This window comes from Malus domestica, chromosome 04 (genome assembly GCF_042453785.1).
Source record: "Malus domestica chromosome 04, GDT2T_hap1".
In the NCBI taxonomy this organism is placed as follows: Eukaryota; Viridiplantae; Streptophyta; class Magnoliopsida; order Rosales; family Rosaceae; genus Malus; species Malus domestica.
Genome location: NC_091664.1, coordinates 858034 through 874615, shown reverse-complemented (window position 1 = coordinate 874615; position 16582 = coordinate 858034). Strand labels below are relative to the sequence as shown.

General features: G+C 35.8%; 1 protein-coding gene and 1 long non-coding RNA gene across 4 annotated transcripts; both read left to right on the top strand.

Annotated features, from left to right (window-relative positions):
- Positions 1 to 2964: 2964 nt before the first annotated feature.
- LOC139194879 (uncharacterized) lies at positions 2965 to 4858 on the top strand. Its single transcript, XR_011579620.1, has 2 exons — positions 2965 to 3739; positions 3891 to 4858. It is a non-coding gene; the product is annotated as an uncharacterized lncRNA (long non-coding RNA).
- A 276-nt stretch (positions 4859 to 5134) lies between these two features.
- LOC103443486 (protein arginine methyltransferase NDUFAF7 homolog, mitochondrial) lies at positions 5135 to 15576 on the top strand. 3 transcript variants are annotated; one of them, XM_029100763.2, is made up of 14 exons: positions 5135 to 5299; positions 5403 to 5479; positions 5602 to 5713; positions 7038 to 7120; positions 7330 to 7395; positions 8051 to 8151; positions 8268 to 8386; positions 8789 to 8829; positions 9463 to 9551; positions 13457 to 13634; positions 13716 to 13832; positions 13929 to 13973; positions 14477 to 14699; positions 15041 to 15576. In XM_029100763.2, the coding sequence occupies exons 1-13, from the start codon at positions 5236 to 5238 to the stop codon at positions 14654 to 14656; spliced, it is 1272 nt and encodes a 423-aa protein (XP_028956596.1). In that variant the 5' UTR covers positions 5135 to 5235; the 3' UTR covers positions 14657 to 14699; positions 15041 to 15576. The 3 variants fall into 3 exon arrangements, with proteins under 3 accessions (XP_028956596.1, XP_028956595.1, XP_028956594.1); XM_029100762.2 differs by having other exon boundaries at positions 5143 to 5299; positions 8792 to 8829; positions 14477 to 14605; XM_029100761.2 differs by having other exon boundaries at positions 5143 to 5299; positions 14477 to 14605.
- The last annotated feature ends 1006 nt before the right edge of the window (positions 15577 to 16582 follow it).

Here is a 16582-nt window from a genome sequence, read left to right as displayed (position 1 = left end):
TATGTGGTGGACATATGATGTCCATCTCATGGGTGCATCTCTTTGTTCATCTAATTATGAATAGAGTACTTAAATCTTGCAAATCCCAAAACTAGAATCGTGTTGTAGTTAATATTACTTAAAAGGGGTGATTGTGTAAAATTGCAAGGAAAAATAAGCAATTACATGCAATTGAGCTCCTTTCTTCTCTCTTGTCGTCTCTATCCTACCCTTATTTTCTAAATCTTCTTTCAACATATTATCAGCTTGAAGCGTGTCTGGAAGGAGAGTATCACTCTAAAACAGTGTTTAAGCAACCACCATCCAAGTATTTTCTATAGTTTATCTTTGTCAAAGTTGTATAAGCGTTTATGCATGTTAACCATACCATGAAAAATGAACCCTATTTTCAATTTCGAATTATATATTTTGTTATGTTTGCGATGGATTATTGTGATTTGAAATTGGGTTGCTTAAATAAATTGTGTGTGGAAAAGTAGGAAAAATTAGGGATTGAAACCCTTATCCCGAGCCACGCCGAGATGCTCGTCCAAAACCGAGACTAAACTGTCGTTTTGGTCTCCTTCTCAAATGGGTGTAAGATGTGAAGCTCCACCTAACTCTCAAGAACTTGAGAGCTACAATGAAAGCTAATAATACAAACAAAACTAACAAAAGCACTTGCCATGATCTTCATTAGGAGTCATATGCATGATGCCCTACAAACAGAGTACCTCGTGAAAGATGACCCTCATGCTCTCTCTGACAAGCCATGATCGATCGTTTCACCCACTATGAGTTTATACACTTGCCATAGGTGAAGCACTATTGGCTTAATCTTCAATATAAGACTTTATGTTTGTGAACGAATATAATTATGGAATTTGTCAAATCTAATCCATACTCAAATTTTGTAATGAGGTATGAGTTTAAGTTCATGGAACTTTGAAAGTTCCTCATCCAATAATAATGTTAAAATCATATATATCCTCCTTCATCTTGAGCCTCTTTTGTATTAAATTGTTCTTATGTAGACGTGTTGCACATCTTCTATTTATTATACGAGATTAGGGATAAAAGAGAATTTCCCCTTGTTTAAAATCAAAGTTGCCATGTTCGTTGAGGAGCTAATCTCACTTAATTATCTAAATTGCATTAAAAAAACTAAAATTACTATTACATTGGTCCTTATTGCAATAATGCAAGTCATGTAACATGAAGATGCATATGATTGATGAGTTTGATCAATCACCAATTCCAACTGTCACCCAACCTACAACTTGTTGATGCTTACGGGTCAAGGCAAGTGGATCCGAGGTGTCTTTTCCCTCCTTGTCATCATCTTCTCTTATCCTATTCCTACCCACTTCGTCTCACACCCATGAATCTCATCGCTTGTTTTTTGGTATATTTTTTGACGTGCACCTCCATAAGCAGAAAGATAAACAGTCACATTTATATTAATGTCATACTACTGCATTAATGTGTTTTTTGGGTTTTATTTTTCAAAATCATCCTAAAATAATGTAAAATTAACTATCTTAAAAGCAGCTAACATAGCCAAATATGTCACTAGGATTACCATCTAGTTAGAGATGGTAAATCGACTTATTGAGTTGTTAATGAGTACCCATTAAAACGCATTTAGTTTGATTTTACCTTACACAATTATCACAACTACTAATCTCACCTCTATATCATGGTGATATTAAATTAAACGGGTCTTAATGGGTATTTATTAACAACTTAATGAGTTGATTTGCCACATCTATGTCCTTTAATAAATTATTAAATTATTAAAAAAAATTATATAAATTATTAAAAATTATAAAAAAATAACTAAAAATATAAAAAAAAATTATAATTTTTTATGTAAATAACTAACCATGTTCTTCCACTTTACACTACATTTCAATATTTTCAAATACTTCAACCAATCTTTTATATTATCCAAAATTAAAAAATAAAGTTATCTTTTATTATTTTATAAAATAATAAAATAATAATATTTTAATACAAATTGCCTGGGCTATTATTCAGTTCAGAGGTAGAGATGCACTTGGGCAATTACTGTTCATTGCAAGTAGTAACTGTTTATTTAAGAGAATTGAGTTGCCTATTGCCCAGGGAGCCTTCCTACACTGGAAGTGCTCTAAATGTTAGTTTCAGAAACATTTTTTCACCAAAATTGCTTTCTGTTATTTTTGAAGCACTTCCAAACAAGCTCTAAGTTAACATATTTCTATTTTGATAAAAGGTAGTCCCCAAAAGAGAAGCTACTTGAATAAATAAATCAAAGCAAATAAGCAAACATCCCCCTTTTATATTGTAAAGATTTGGTAAGACAACATGTTCTGGATTCTAAAGGTTTAAGGTAGGGTCGTCTATATCTCCAATACATTACAACATTAATATAATCCCATAACATGTTCTAACTAATTTTTCTTGGCAAGAATTAAATTAATTTTCTAACAAATAATATATAGCTAAACATGTATGAGTACTTTGCTATCATATAAGTTTATGAGGCCAGCAAAACAAGGGCGGCCAGTCTCAATCTGGACCCCTCCATTGTCCATGCACTTGTAGTAAGCTTACCTACCATTGATCGAAAATTTGGGAGATACATACAAATATCGGACAACAAGAAGATAACAATAAGCTTTCTAACAAAAATATCTTCTAAGTTTTTGGGGTTCTAAGAAGTTTATCAGTATCCTCTGATTTTTCTTGAGGACCTATATGCACTCAGTATCAACGTATATATTATTGTTAAAATTGATTCACGGTTTAAACTGAGCAACCGATGATCGTTACATTAAATTCAACTTCAACGTTAAACTCATGTGAATACTTAAAAAAAGGGCTTTTAGCATCAATAATTTATTTGTGGACAACGGTTGCACTTTGATCCCACTTTTAAAAAATTGTTCATTTTGTCAAATTTGTCTGTGAAAAGTCCATATTCCCTTCATTCCTAACGACACATAATGACACTCTCAAATCTATTTTCAGATCCATTCTTGCGATTGCTCTGCCTTGACTAATCAAATTTGAGAGCCTGGGACGCCATGGAAGTAGCTCGGTATGCTTCCGATTGCTCCACCTCTTAGGTCCATACATCTTCTTCTCCTCTCAATTATTCATTTTGCCAATTTAAAATTTGGTTGTGGATGAAAAAGGAGAGGGTCCTTGAATGAATTATTGTGGTGTGGTGGTTTGAAATTAGGAAAGTGTACCATTGGAGTCTGGTTCAAAATCATAAAAGGGGGAGTATTGTTAGGGCGTCATCTGATTGTTATTGTGGTTATGTTGGTTCCAAATCATAAAAGAGGGAGTATCGTTGAAATGTCGTTGTAGTAGTGTCATCAGATTGTTGTTGTTGTGGTGGTTCAAAATCCTAGAATTTTGGATTAAATCAAATTGAAATGCAAGTCCTTTTTGGTTAAATGGGGTTCTTTGAAAATGGGTTTTTTGTTGTTTATATAATTGTTGGAGTGTAGTTGTAGCGTCGTAGTGGTGTTGTTATATTTCAACGGTGGTTCAACATCGAAATGGGGGGTGTGGTGGGATTTTTGCCTTCTTTATGATTTAACGAAGGACAAAGGAGCTCCATCATCAAAGCACTAAATGTGGATAAGGGAGATAGCTAGTGTTTTAGATATGTCATCGTCACCGCCTCCATGCATGGCTGGAATTGAAGATCCAGTATGGTCGGAACAAGTTGAATTTGTACGATGAAGATTGCGATCGGTTCATGGTACAATTCGAGAATATCTTCTTTATGCAAACTTGTGATATTTGATGTACGATCCACATGGTTATTCATCTTTATGTTTTCTATTGTGTTAATATGTGGTGTCTGAATGTTTTGAGTCCCCTTTTGTGCATTGTGTCTCTGTTTTTTACAGCTTGGAACGACACTTACGGATGTTTCGTCACCACCCTTAGGACGCAAGGGAATTATCAGGTTGGCTCCTCTCACCACTTACATATACGCAAGGGAGTTTAGAGAGATTATTTGAGACCTACATCAGTACCACGAGGAGTATCGACTTGCTTTCAATGTGCACGGGGAGGGTCGGATGACGGTGCATTAGTTTGGCCTCTATACCATCTCCAATCTGTGGGGATAAAGCTTAAAGTTTTAAGCCAGAAAATTTTAAACCATGAGCCAGAAAGAAACTACTTTTCTCCTCCCACTCTTGTAGTTTAAAATTTTAGTCAGCGATGATTAAATAATGATTTTAGCCTATCTTTTTGTTTTCGGTAATTTTTTTTGAAAATAAAATTTATGTAGATTATCTTAATTTATTTTTATGAACATTTTAGTCTAAAAATATTTAAATTATGATAAGTAGTTAAAAATCATACAAATACATAGGTATTTATAAAGTTTTAAATTAAATTTGATTTAAATAATTTTCTTAAATAATTTTAGACGACGACTTAATTTTGAGCCGTCAAATCTTTTTTTTAATATTAAATTTGATCTCATTTGATCATAGCCGTTAGATTATAAGTAAAAAACAAAAAAAAGGTTTGAAATATGACAGTTTGGTGGATCCATAATAATTTAAGCCAAACTTAAATTCTGGAGGGAATCTAGCCCAGAAATATATTTTCTCCCCAGGGCTTATTTTAACCCATGGTTGGAGATGGTTTGGGTGGTTTTAAAAATTATATTTTAAACTTTATTTCATGGGTTGGAGATGATCCAAGAGAAGTGCCAACTTTTCAGATGGACGGAAGGGTCCCAATTCTCTACAAAGGGATAGGTGGATGAATGTAATGTGCAACCGAAATATTTGTATTGATATTGGGTGTTGTAATCTTGATTATGGGATTTTTCGTCTTATAAAATATAAAATTTTGTTTCGTGGATGACAAATTCATCCATATGCATAAGCTGTATGCTAATATGCAATCGAACATCTTAATTCACTCAATCATAGAATGAACGAACTGTGATAATTAAGTACATAATTTGTCGTCCATGTAAGTAAAAACTTGTAAACTCAAAATTCCAACTTACACGTGAAAAGAAATACAACTAAATCCTAGTGCTAGTTGCATGGATGAACGTAACTCGACCAAAATGATAGTTTCAAAAATGTGAGGCAGCATTTGTCATTTGTGAATTGTCAATAAACCCACACGGTTGCGGTATTGCGTTTTATACCCCCAAGCCCAAACTCCCATCGCCCTGGAGGTTTAAGGGTTTAAGCGGACCTCCCCAAAAACCATCACCTGGTTATGATGCTGCGTCGCGCCCTTCATGCCCAAAGGCTTCCTCTGCTCTTCCACAATCGTCCCAGAGGTACTCTCTCTCTTTCTCTCTCTCTCTCTCTCTCTCTCTCTCTCTCTCTCTCTCTAAACTTTGCGTCTCTCTAAGTAACACAGTAAAGTGAATGTCTCTGCAGTGAAGCCATGTGAGCTGTGGGCATCTCCATTTGAAGCCCCTTTCTCCACTAACGTTGTCGGTGACAAACCGATTCTGGTAAGGCAATCATTCACAATCTGCGTCATTTTTTCGATGTATAATCTCTACATTATGCAATTCAAGTTAATGGGTATGGGTCTGCTGCTGTGATAAAAAAGTTTATGAATTCAATTGGGCAGGTTCGTGATTTCATTCATTCGGCATTATATGATCCGAAACATGGGTATTTCTCTCAAAGATCGAAATCAGTTGGGGTGCTTCAGAGAGCAATTAAGTTCAATCAGCTTGAAGGTATCTAAGCTACCCTTAATTTTGTATCAGACTTTGATTTTGTTTTCTATTTTTTTTGCCTAGTTTATGTGTTTTATTTGTAGACTCATGTCATAATTCAGAGACTTAAAGCACGTCGGTCATTATATCTGAATGAATTTGTAAAATTTTTAGTGGGTTTGAATCTTTGTGATTATGCATGAATTATGCTGGAAGAATGATAATGGGAAGGAATGTGTATTGGGGCTGTATTCGACCTAACGATATTTCTAAATAGGTGTGATTAGAAGAAGCTGTATTTCAATTGAAGAGGATTAGAGTTGGGTGAATTAAACAGGAAACATAATTTTGGAATTTCTAACCATCAAATTACCCAAATGCCTATTAACCGTTTCTCTAATATTTTGTAATGCTTTGTATGATATAAGTTCCATCATGAGTGCAATGTTAGATGAACGCGTGTGTATTTGAATTGAGTATGTTGAGATGGACGCATGGAAGATAAGATTTCGAGGTTGTAATAGTAGTAGCACAAAGGACAACATGAGGAAAGGCACTTCCACTGAAATATACTATGAGCTTGTTAGGTATTTTATTTGGAATTTAAAGGTGCTATTGAAACATGAGGTCGAAATACTAATTTCAGTGTAGGTGGTGTAAACATCTTGGCTGCCTGTATCTTTCTTTGGTATTTAGTTCTCGACAGACTCAACAGAGATTTATGTGGCCATCCTCAAGCAGTTGAGTTCAGAGCTCTTTGAGTTTTCTAGGTTTAAATAGTTATCAACCTATTCTTTAGTATTGGACATACTTGCTAATCTAAATTGGCTGAAAAGGTGGGCAAGAAATATCATTTGCCCAAATATGACTTGCAATAATATAAATAGAAAGTGCAGATTGGTAAAAAGTATATTACTTGTTTCACCTGTTTGACTAAATTTGTCATATACTTGGTCTGAAATTGTACCTGAATTGACACTCAAATACTTGGTAAAAAATATATTCCTATAAATAATCTTTTATTTTCCCAATTTCTGAAATGAATAGAATTTTCATTATTGGATTGAATGATACTATCATAAATAACACGTGTTTACAAATAATATAAAGCAATAGTCTTTGGAGGATTAGGATCAATTACATATCAGCCGATGAAAGGTGCTCCAGCCCTTATGGAAAAATAGATAGAACCGTTCTTTCTTTGCAGTTATGATAAGTAAGTCTATTAGTACGCAACACTCGTTTTTCATGCAGAACCTTTCCCCTTTATCTAATAATAAGGTAAGCTTGCTTGTGTTACTATCCCTTGTAGATTGCATACATATTGAAATCTTTGATATTACAGGTAGGAAAGCTTATATGAAATACTTGGAGAAAATTTACAAGGAAAGTGATGTATCTTGGTTTACTCCTGTGGAAATTTTTAAGGTAATCTCTCTCTCTCTCTCTCTCTCTCTCTCTTCTTGCTCTGCTTTCTGCATTCAAAATCCCAAATCCTAATTTTTAAGGTAACCACAAGTAATCTTCGATAGTGCTTTATATCTTCCCAGTTCCCACCCAAGCTGCACTCAGATTGGCATTTTTCTTTTTCATTAAATGCATGGCTTTGCAATTTCAAAATTTCACTTTCCTTGTAGCCTTGGTATGCGCATGGGATTGCTGAAGCCATAATGCGTACCGCTAACCTTTCAGTTCCTCTAAAGGTAAGGTTCCTCTTCTTAGTTATCAGCCGGTGGACCTATCAGTGGAGAATTTTCTTTTGATGTCAGATTGAATGTTTATTGTGAAATCTATAATTTCTGTGTATTCCTGAGAGTCTATTTTCTTTACTCCCGGCCTCTCAACTTGAAAAGATTGATGATATCTCAGATGAAAGGGAAGCTAAGTGAGGCTATATCCTCAATGCTGCCTAGTCAACTCTTTACTACAGGAATAGAAATCGAGTGATAACTTTTCCTTTTGGCTGGATGTGATAAGTTGCAAAATTTTTCCAAACTTAAATCATGAGTTTATTAATCCAATGTTTTATAAATAACCGGCTAGAATTAGTAATTTCAATAAAAGACACAGGGATTCTATCAGTTTCTGAATTACAAGATGAAGTCCCATTAATGCTTATAGTTTTCAATCTAGCATTGCAGGAAGGACATAGTAATTTGCTTGCAACTTATACAGTTTAAATTTTTTTGTTATGTTTCTAGGTGGCAGATCTTTGATTTTTTATTTTATTTTTTTTCATATATGTTACTCTTATTTTGGTGATAAATTAATCATTCCCTCAAATATTTTACATATGCATCCACTTGCCTAATACATGAAGGGTACAATTTAATATGTCATTTTGTAATGTGCACTCAGATATATGAAATTGGTGGTGGATCAGGAACTTGTGCAAAGGGAATCATGGATTACATCATGCTGAATGCACCCCCAAGAGTTTACAACAATATGACCTACATGTATGTCATTGATGATCATTTTTACCAATTTAATATGGTACTAGTTGAGTGAGTTTTTCAATCCTCATTGATGCGTTTGTGTATTTTTTGCTGACCATAATCATTTAAAACTATAGCTCAGTTGAAGTCAGTCCCTCGCTGGCTGAGATACAACGAGAAACTGTTGGAGAAGTCCGTAGTCACTTATCAAAGTTTCGAGTAGAATGTCGTGATGCTACCGACCAGAGTGGATGGGGTATGGTGTCTTTGGCTTTTGACATTTTATTGTCTTCAGTTTGTCCTGTATTGAACTAAGCATTCTCTATATTTAAATATCTGTACTTTGATCATTATGTAGTGTTGCATGATATAAACATTTAATATGCCATTGCGAGACCCATCAAAGGAGTAGTTCCCTGACTAGAAGTTACTTTACCATATTATGAATTCAATTGTTTCAATAAACTCCCCAAAACTCTTCCTTTCTCGACTACTAATAATTTTCCTGGAATCATCATCTCTGGATGTCATTTATCATTAGGGCTTGCTCATCGTATCCCAAAGATTTCTTGTTTGATGATAATTCTACTATGTGCAGACTTGCAGAGTGCAGCTGTTCTGTGATGCTAATTTTCATATGTGTTTGATTATTTGATAGGAGATGTGGAGCACCAACCGTGTTGGGTAATAATGCTTGAGGTACGTTCTGTCCTCGATTGACTTTATTATGCCTTAGCTCAGTAATTATGCTTTAGAATAGTAGGATATAGTAGATAATTTGAAATAGTTTCTCCGAAGTTCATTGGTTTTCATTTTAACATGTTTAATGGTATGACTAGTTTGATGCATGCAATGTGATTATTGTCAAACATGAAGCAATGTGAATGGACATCTGAAATCAAAAGTTGTTGCTAATAAGATTACTAAGCAGTATCTATCATCTACCTTCAAGTTAATCTTTTATAACATGAGGACTATTTCCTTGCTTTCTGTCTCACGTACAGGGGACATAATATACCATTATGTATTGATGTAAAGACTTCTACCTTGACATTGATATATGAACCCGATATCTTTTAATGAGGACCTTTCTTAACTGCTGATATCTCTTATGGATGGGCTTTCTCATTTGCCTGCACAAACCACTAATGATATAGTGATTGCGGAAATTTGTTTTCCCTCTCTATTACTTGCACTAATAACGACAGTGAGTAATATTATTGGACGCTAGGGACTCTTATGTGGAAGTTTCAATAGTTTCTCAGTAGGCTAGTTTCAGTAAATGAACTTATGGTCCAACAATCTATCAATTGTGTCTCTTCATATTTACAGGTACTTGACAATCTTCCGCATGATCTTATCTATTCTGAAAATCAAGTTTCACCATGGATGGAAGTATGGGTAGAGAAACAACAGGATAGGTAAGCAACATCTTGCAGATCCTTAAAATCTGGCTGTATTTCTATCGAAAGTTAGTCAACCAAATAAGTAAGAATCTCTTTCGCAACAGCTTTGTTCAAGTGATTGTTAGTCTGGACTTAATCTCTGAAGTTTTTTACTTTTTTGTGCAATGGAATATACATGGCTCTCTGTATTATATATTCCGTTATAGTTTATTTCAATTACTCACTCCAGTCTGAAGGGAAGTTAAGTCGATGCAGAACTGGTTACTTAATTTAGAATTTAGGAAGGTGTTCCAGAAGAGAACTAGAATTAGGATTCAAGATAAGTGAAATAGAAGGAACAAGAAGACTGAGAAGAAACTGATAGACCAAAGAGAAACCTAGAATAGAATGGGAGATCAGGAAATAATCAAGTCCGTCTAAATTGAATTGCAAAGCACACGTTTATAATAACCTAATCTTGCAGTAAACAGGAAATAATCCTAAATCTACTAGGAACAGGAAAGTAATCTTAACTCAATTAAAATCAGGAAGCAAAAAAATATTGGAAACTGAATAAAAATATTCTTAAGATATTGTTATGCATCATAAGTCACTTGCGATACTTAGTTTATTTTGTTTCCAACGCAAGTAATTGAATATCTTTGCAACTATACCAATGAGTTAAAGAGGATGCTCCCAATACAGTATGTGAAAGGAAATATTAGAGATTTTAGGCATGGGATTTGAAGTTTGACTAAGTATCCAGCACAACATATCAATATACATGGCATAAATAACATTGGAAGCATAGATAGGTCGTTAGTCAAGTTAAATCTCCTTCGAGATTGCATAGCTGATAGGTCTAGTTCTATTGTGTCTAGTGTAGTATTTAAAACAAAGATGAAGGTTTGAGGAATTATACCTTTGGATCAAGCTTGTAGACCCACCCAAGTCCTTTCCCAAGTTCTCTCCCAAGTTCTCTCCCAAGTTTGCACCTTCCTAGTAGGATCTTCCACCTTTTGTTCATCTTAGCCAACCAAGGAGATGGGCTCCAATTCTCCACACCTCTAAGAATGAGATGAAGGATGTATGAGCCTAGAAGAGGAAAAGGGACTAGTGTCCTCCTCAATTAAGTGGCCGGCCGTATTAGTGTTTAGAGAAGGGTTTAGGTGTTGGGTTTTTACGGCTCAAAATTAGGATGATGCAAAGAATTAGGTTTGTGTTACCTATTTGGTTTTGGTGTCTTATTTGGTTTTGGATTTTGACTTCTTAGTTGGTTTCCTTGGTGGAGAGATTTTGTTAATTACCTATTTGATTAGGATTTGGATTTACTTCTTATTAGGATTCTTATTGTAACCTAAGTCCTATGCACTATAAATAGGACCTTAGGGTTAGTGTATTTTGTGTGGCTCATTCGTGTGGCAATTTAGTGAGTCAATTTGTGAGTTTGTGAGTTAGAGAGCAATTTGAAAGAATCTTCTCTGTTAGTTTTGGGGTTCTCTACTCGTTTGGTTTAGGGTTTGTAATTTGTGGGATTTGGGTTGTGAGAGTTTAAACACTCTTTTGTAATCTCCGTTTGTTTAGTGAAATTCATTGCTGTGCTTCACCCGTGGAGTAGGCATTATGTCGAACCGCGTAAATCTCTTGTATTAGTTTGAGATTGTTTGTTTTAGCTTTCACCTACGACATTGATATTTGGTACTTTGTTATAATTTTGTTCCGTTTGCGCATAAAAGTACAACAAGTGGTATCAGAGCCCAGGTTTCGGCTTGGGCTTTGCTTGGCAGTCACTATGAAGCCTTCTGTGTCGTCGGTGAGAGTTGATATTGAAAATTAAACGGCAATGACTTTGGTATTTGGCAATTGAAGATGCGTGCTTTGTTAGTTCAACAAGGGCTTTTAAAAACGCTAAAGGGTGTGAAGGCTTTGCCGAATTCGTGGACTGATGAAGAAAAAGAAGACGTTATGGAGCGGGCACTTGGAGCAATCCTGCTGACTTTATCGAATGAAGTCTTGCGTGAAGTTGGTAGCATCAAATCTACACCGGAGTTGTGGCAAAAATTGGAGAGCTTGTATATGACCGAATCCCTTGCTAAACGGTTGTATTTGAAGAAAAGTTTGCATACTCTTCGTATGGATGAAGGTACGTCAATTCATAAGCATGTTGATGAATTCAATAAACTTATGATGGATTTGAAAAGTGTGGACGACCAAATTAGTGATGAAGATTATGTGATAACTTTGTTGTGTTCTTTATCTCCTTTGTACGAACACTTTGTCGATTCCATGCTATTTGGTAGAGAAAGTCTTAGTTTGGAAGATATTAAAGCCGCTTTGAATTCTAAAGAACTAAAGAATAAAGTGTTTGACACACAAGATGGAGCTTTGGTAGTTCAAGGAAGGAATAAGGAAAGGAGCAAACTTGGAAAGAACACTTGTAGCTATTGTTATAAGGAAGGCTATTGGAAAGTCGATTGCCCTAAACTCAAGGGCAAAAAGAAGCCGTTTGATAAGTCTTTTGCTAGTGTTGATGCAAACATTGCAGAAGGTCATTGTTCTGAACTCCTCTAAAGGTTATGTGAGGAGGTGAAGCTTGGTACTCAAGCTCTTTGGGTGGAGTGCAATTCACACTTTTTTGTTCGTATGTTCAAGCCTTTGCTTGGATTTTGTTTCGTATTTGTTAGTTTCCATAATGGAATTTGTTGGAGAAGGCGTTGGAGGAAATTTCAAGTTTGAAGACTTTTGGATTTTTTGATTCTAGGTGGAGATCAGTTTCGAAAGAATTTGGTGCACGTTTGCGTTTGTATTTTGGTATCCCAAATTTGAAGTTTGTATTTGATTTGGAAGTTTGCTAATTTCTCGTCGAGGTGGAGATTGTTGGGTTTTTACGGCTCAAAATTAGGATGATGCAAAGAATTAGGTTTGTGTTACCTATTTGGTTTTGGTGTCCTATTTGGGTTTGAATTTTGACTTTTTAGTTGGTTTCCTTGGTGGAGAGATTTGTTAATTACCTATTTGATTAGGATTTGGATTTACTTCCTATTAGGATTCTTATTATAACCTAAGTCCTATGCACTATAAATAGGACCTTAGGGTTAGTGTATTTTGTGTAGCAATTTAGTGAGAGTCAATTTGTGAGTTTGTGAGTTAGAGAGCAATTTGGGAGAATCTTCTTCGTTAGTTTTGGGGTTCTCTACTCGTTTGGTTTAGGGTTTGTAATTTGTGGAATTTGGGTTGTGAGAGTTTAAACACTCTTTTGTAATCTCCGTTTGTTTAGTGAAATTCCTTGCCATGCTTCACCCGTGGAGTAGGCTTTATGCCGAACCACGTAAATCTCGTTTTAGTTTGAGATTGTTTGTTTTAGTTTTCACCTACGACATTGATATTTGGTACTTTGTTATAATTCGCTTCCGTTTGCGCATAAAAGTACAACATTAGGCTCTCTCTCTCTCTCTCTAGAACCGACCATGTATAGAGATTGGGCCCTTTCGGCCTAATGCCACTTATTTCATCCTATGTCATAAGTTAAGCCCAATGGGTTTGGGCCCAATTGGCCCGGAAAGCCTGAAGAAGAAGGTCTCAATGGTCTAACTTCTTTAGATTACTTCTTCCGTTATTCCGTTGTCCAAGGACTTAATTAGACATATTATGATTAACAGTCTTAGCTAGTGATCTTGCCCATTGATTAGATCGGATTTTACTAATCATTTGCATTATCCTGAAAGATGTCATCTTATGATTGACTTTCAGGGCATACTTCCACAGTATGTGAGAATATACAATATCAGGATTAGAGGTGACTGTATTTCTGCTAAAGTATATTTTGAAATCAGCTTCTATAGCAACTGAAATACATTTCTACTCCATCATGTCTTTTATTGAACTGTTCACTGTGGGAGCAGGATCTCAGTTTCACTGATTAAGGTTTTGGCTATTAATAGGGAAACACCGTCTGAATTGTACAAGCCATTGCAAGACTCATTAATTAAGAGATGTCTGGAGATCATCGATTTAGACAAAAAACATGATTCTCAGAGCAGTACAATACTAAAAGCAAAAGGCGTTTGGTCTAAAGTCTTTCCAAAACCTCGAAGATGTTGGCTACCAACTGGTTGCTTGGTGAGGAATTGTAGGCATTTTATTTTATTTATTTTATTACCCAACAAGTTTGTGGCAATGATGTTGTCTTTGAACGTCCAGAAACTGCTTGAAGTTTTACACGGAGTGCTACCAAAGATGTCTTTAATTGCTTCAGACTTTAGTTACTTACCTGATGTAAAAATACTTGGTGAAAGTGCTCCATTGGTTTCAACCAAGGTATAACAACTGAACATTTCCATAGTTATTATGTTGTTTGACACTTCGTCATAACGTCCTATACTAGTTTGTCATTTTGATCCTTTTTATGTACAGAAAGATGGCAGCAGCTCGGATTATAACAGTTATCTGGATGCAAGGGTATGTATAATTCTGATTTCATTTTGACATGTCATGGTTGTAGACCATAATAAAGGGTCACGGTTGTAAACCATAATAAAGGGGTCTAGTTGTACGAATTGCCATAAATGGCCTCGGATATTCTGCTATGGTGTGTTTGGATGAGGAATTTACAAGTACTGAGGGATTTAGGCTGAATTAGTTAGAAATGCAGTACAAGGCATTACGAGAGGGGTTTGAAATGACTAAGATGCAATGCACTTGGAGAATAATGCAAATGACTACTTAAAAGGAGTAACTTGGGAATCCTTTGTGTAGTGGCTTCGTAATGCTCGTGTAGTGCATTTTCAATCCTTCTATCTAATGTTTTGTAGTGCATTCTAATTAGTATAGCCAAAATCCTTTGGTACCTTATCCAAACACTTTACTATTAGGAATGCTGCTGCCGCTACTACTACTACTCAAGTTCTAAAGGTAACCAGCTTTTTATGAAGCAAAATCTAATTACTTCGGTTTGTTTGCAGGGAGATGCTGATATATTTTTCCCCACTGAATTTTGGCTTTTGGAACGTATTGACCATTACTGTTCTGGATGGCTGAAAATTCAGAAAGATAAGTCGTCCAAGGAAGGGAAGAAGAGGCGAGCAATTACTGTGAGTTCAATTCTAATTTTCATGTGGAGCCATCGTTTCTGGAAGCTATAAGATAAATTACAATTCATGAGGACACAAACTCATTTGGTCCTAGGTAAATATATATGGTTTAGGGATCAGGGCAATCAAGTTTCCCTTCACATATCAATGTTCAATTATTGAGAAAGTGCATGTGGTTACCTAAATCCTGGCAGGGATTTAACGGGATGTGGTGGACCATGGATAAACTTTTGATTCAAACTTTTTGAATCATGTATGAAAAAGAAGAAATATAAAAAGAACGTGTTGGAAATGGATAATTACTTTTGAGGAATTGTAAGACTTGTTCACTTATAGACATGCTATGCATCCTACTGCTGGATTTATAGTTACCTCTGTTCATATAAACAGCAATCTCAGTGCATTTATCTTAATCAAATTTACATAATGATGCAGCTTGATACGTCGTCATTCATGGAAGAGTTTGGCTTGCCCTCAAAGACAAGAACCAAGGACGGATACAATCCACTCTTGGATGACTTCAAGAATACGAAATTTTATCTCAGTGTTCCAACACATAATACCCAGTAGATGGATAGTTTCGGCGGCCACTTTGTTTACAAGAATGTACCTGGTCCTGAATGTTTGGAGTTGGTATCATTGTCTTTCTGCCCATCTGAGAGCAGCTTTGCTCACGAACCAGCAGGTCCTCTTTTACATGTAACTGTCTGCATTCTGCACGATCAGAGTTCCACAGGGGGTAGACTTTGAAGTCAGATTTGATGCTGTAACAAGCAATAAAGTTCAATGGTTCTCCGCTTCTGATAAATAGATATTTTACAAATCTTCGGTGAAGTAGTTAAAAAGATGATATCGCTTTTGCTCGAAGACGGATTCGATGCATTGTGTTTATGCTATTCATGCTGAATATCAGGAGAAATTCAAATATTTGGATCCTGAGGATCCCATGAAAGCTTGATAGTTCCCAGTTTTGTTCTATTTTTTATTTTCTTTCCCTATTTATTTTGTTTCAGTGCTGAAGATCAGAATAATCCCAAATTTGTTATCTTCTTTCAGCTTATGAACTATGTTGGTACCATATTATATTAGGCCTTGTTACTTGGGCTTCGAGACATTGAGCTCATGATTTATGTAAAAGGGGAGGAGCCCTTAGTCTATAAAATGGACTTCTCACCCTCACAATCCTCAGGCCTCACATCCCCAAATAGAGGCTCTCATATTCAGAGCAACCCTCCTACAAACAGAGAAACTCTCTCAAACTCTCTCTTTCTCTGGGGGACTCCCCCTCACACTTGTAATCCATACATTCATACAGAGAAATACAATCAACATCAGTGTGGACGTAACCCAAATATTGAGGTGAACCACGATACATCTTGTGTTCTTTACTTTTTTGCAGATTCACGGTCGGATTTACGTTGTTCCAAGACCCATCCGGTTTTGTGTATCAACATTTCCTTTTTACATAAATCATGGGCTCAATGTTTGGAAGCCTAAGTAATGAGGCCCAATATAATATGGTACCAACAGTAGTCCCCCAAGTCTTCAGTCAAGAGAGTCTGTTGGCTGGAGACTTCAAATTCAATCCATGTATGGGCCGAAGTGGCGGTTGTTCGGATGCAATCTTTGTATATCATGCACTGAAGCTTTGTAGCTGAAGCTTTGAAGCTGAAGCTTTTGTAAATAAAGCTTTGAAGCCGGAGCTTTCGTAAATGAAGCTTTCGAAGCTGGAGCTCTATAAATGAAGCTTTCGAAGCTAGAGCTATGTAAATGAAGCTTTCGAAGCTAGAGCTCTGTAAATAAAGCTTTCAAAGCTGGAGCTCTATAAATTAAGCTTTCGAAGCTAGAGCTCTTTTGGGAGGAGCCATTTTTACATAAATCATGGGCTCAATGTCTGAAAGCCCAAGTAACGAAGCTCAATATAATATGGTACCAACAAACTAACTTCACTGCAGTGTTACCACATTTGTTATTTTA

Bases quoted from the DNA above. Each gene is read 5' to 3' on its own strand.
- LOC103443486 (XM_029100761.2), top strand. From the start codon at position 5,236: ATGATGCTGCGTCGCGCCCTTCATGCCCAAAGGCTTCCTCTGCTCTTC. The intron at 8,152-8,267 runs GTATGTCATTGA...TTAAAACTATAG, and splicing joins TACAACAATATGACCTACAT to CTCAGTTGAAGTCAGTCCCT. The intron at 9,552-13,456 runs GTAAGCAACATC...GGCTATTAATAG, and splicing joins GTAGAGAAACAACAGGATAG to GGAAACACCGTCTGAATTGT.